This window comes from Cucurbita maxima, unplaced genomic scaffold (assembly GCF_002738345.1).
Source record: "Cucurbita maxima cultivar Rimu unplaced genomic scaffold, Cmax_1.0 Cma_Scf00117, whole genome shotgun sequence".
In the NCBI taxonomy this organism is placed as follows: Eukaryota; Viridiplantae; Streptophyta; class Magnoliopsida; order Cucurbitales; family Cucurbitaceae; genus Cucurbita; species Cucurbita maxima.
In genome coordinates, this window is record NW_019272133.1 from 146,481 (window position 1) to 148,932 (window position 2,452).

Genomic DNA, 2,452 nt, shown 5'->3' on the forward strand with positions numbered 1-2,452 from the left:
TGTGATCTTGTTTAATGAACCCATCTGGTTGAGCAATATAGATACTCTCTTCAAGATTGCCCTTTAGAAAGGCTATCTTGACATCCATTTGCCAAATTTCATAATCATAAAATGTGGCAATAGACGAGAGTATTCTAATCGATTTAAGCATAGCAACAGGAGAGAAGGTTTCTTCATAGTCCACCCCCTCTCTTTGGGTATAACCCTTTTCTACAAGACGAGCTTTAAAGGTTTGTACCTTACCGGTTTGGTCTTGTTTCCTCTTATAGATCCATTTGCAACCAATAGGTTTTACCCCATCTGGTTTATCTACAAGTTCCCAGACTGAATTGAAGTACATTGACTCCATTTCAAGATTCATGGCTTTGATCCACAGATCTCTATCTTCATCATTCATTGCCTGTTTATAGGTCAATGGATCCTCAACGCCTTCATCAGGTATGATGAATTGAGTTTCTGTATCCTTGTTGAGGGTTGTCTCCGAGATCGAACGTTCTAATGCTTGAAATAGATAATTATTTGATTTGAAATCTTTCAATTTATGATCATCAATGTGCTTCTTCTTGGTATCTGTTAAAACAATGTGTCATATTGGTGCAGGAATCACATTCTCCACCAAACCCAGTACTAAAGAAGTTTTCCATGAGCATTGCCCAATGATCACAGTACCTATCAAATTTCAGTATTTCAGTATTTCGATAAAAGGGAATTTAAGTAATTCAACAAAAACAGGCATTTCTTTGATTTTACCATTTTGATTATTTATTATTAATGTTTTTTTTCCCACGAAGCCGAGAAAAAGACGAATGGAGTGCCAATAAGTAATGTAAGAAAAAAAATGGTCGCCTTTTGAGCGTCGGGTGTCCTTTAGTCACTCCGGCCCCGTTGGTCTCCATATTCAGAGCTCGTAAACGGCGGTAGGTTTGGCAGTGAGTCTTCGTCTCCTGTGTTGGTATCATACTGCAGCGGAGTTAATCGCCGTCGTCGTGGTTCTCTCGATTTGGAGGCTGAAAACACCTTAAACTGGTTTTCCACATCTCCGTCGAGGGCATTTCTTCCGGGTGACTTGGAACAACAATTGGCTGGTGGCTGATGCTCTCAGTGTTGAAGACTGTTCGAAAATGATCATAGATTTATAACTAAAGAATACATTTTCATTAACATGACTTCTTGTGGGAGCTCGAAGCAAACCCATGATATTATGTTCAAAGTTGACAAATATCATATAACATTATAGAGATTCGTGATTAGTTACATGGTATCAAACTATGAACTTAACTTAGGTATGTCGAACGAAAAAGTTGTAAGCCTAAAAATCGTAGTTAAAAGTGTCGAACAAATTTCGTATTTTGTTCAAGGTCTCTGAAGAAAGAAATCGAGTCTCCATTAAAGGGAGTTTCTTTTAGAAATCCATCGACTTAAGGGGAGGCACTATGGTGTATTTTGTTCGAGGGAGGCTCTAAGGTGTATTTTGTTCGAGGGGAGTCTCTATGATCATAGGTAATCTATAGGCTTCAAATGTGGCTCTATGTGGTGTACTTAATGAGAGGGGAGACTCTATGATCATGAGTTTATAAGTAAGGAATTCAAAACACAGCAACAAGAGTTTATGCTCTAGACAATATAATACTATTGTAGACAATATCGTAGTTTTATTTCAATAAATAAATTCATGATTCTCTCACAAAGTTTATTAATATTCATAAAAATTTTAAAACCAAATCTCTTCATACCACCCAAGAATCATAAGGCTTTTCCCCAATATAGTTGCCTGGAGGATCATAATTGCAAACAACAAACTGAGAATTAGCCTTGCAAGGCACTCTAGCACATCCAAGCCGCACCGAGCTCCGCCACACCATCTGAGTGTAGTGCCCACATTCAGCACCCACGCATTTATTCGATGCATGATCATACAGCGGCTTCTCGTTCGCCCACAGCTTCACTGCATCCGCCCCGGTGAACTCAGGGTAGTAGCCCGCGGCTATGTTTTCCCCGTACGGCCCGGTTGAGTGAATCATGGCGCAGTCACCCTTTCTTTTTTCCGCATAGGCTTGAGCGTGCGCGGCCACGGTGTTGCTCCATTGCATGGGCCCGACGCCGACCTCGGCTCGAGCTCGGTTGTGAAGCGCGAGGTAGTCACCGGGGGCGTTTTGAGCTTTGGTTAGGGCGAGGAGGAAAATGAAAGTGACCATGAAAGCGGCCATGATCCGAAGGGTTTGGGTCCACATAATTCTGATGAGAGATGAGATGAAGATTGAGAATGAGGGAATGATTTATATAGAGATGGAAAACTTAATATGGAATGTGATGGGTAAAACCATAAATTATGAACTAATTATGTCATGCTTGGGAATTCAAAGAGAATAAATTCATTCTCGCTTCCATGTTTAATTACGAGCTAGATTTTTGTTTGGATTAGCTTCAAATAAATGAAAATTTTATACATTTA

General features: G+C 40.0%; 1 protein-coding gene across 1 annotated transcript; it reads right to left on the reverse strand.

Moving 5' to 3' along the window:
- Positions 1–1,727: 1,727 nt before the first annotated feature.
- On the reverse strand, positions 1,728–2,207 carry LOC111473375 (basic form of pathogenesis-related protein 1-like). Its single transcript, XM_023118917.1, has one exon. The coding sequence runs from the start codon at positions 2,205–2,207 to the stop codon at positions 1,728–1,730; it is 480 nt and encodes a 159-aa protein (XP_022974685.1).
- Between the last annotated feature and the right edge of the window lie 245 nt (positions 2,208–2,452).

Bases quoted from the DNA above. Each gene is read 5' to 3' on its own strand.
- LOC111473375 (XM_023118917.1), bottom strand. From the start codon at position 2,207: ATGGCCGCTTTCATGGTCACTTTCATTTTCCTCCTCGCCCTAACCAAA.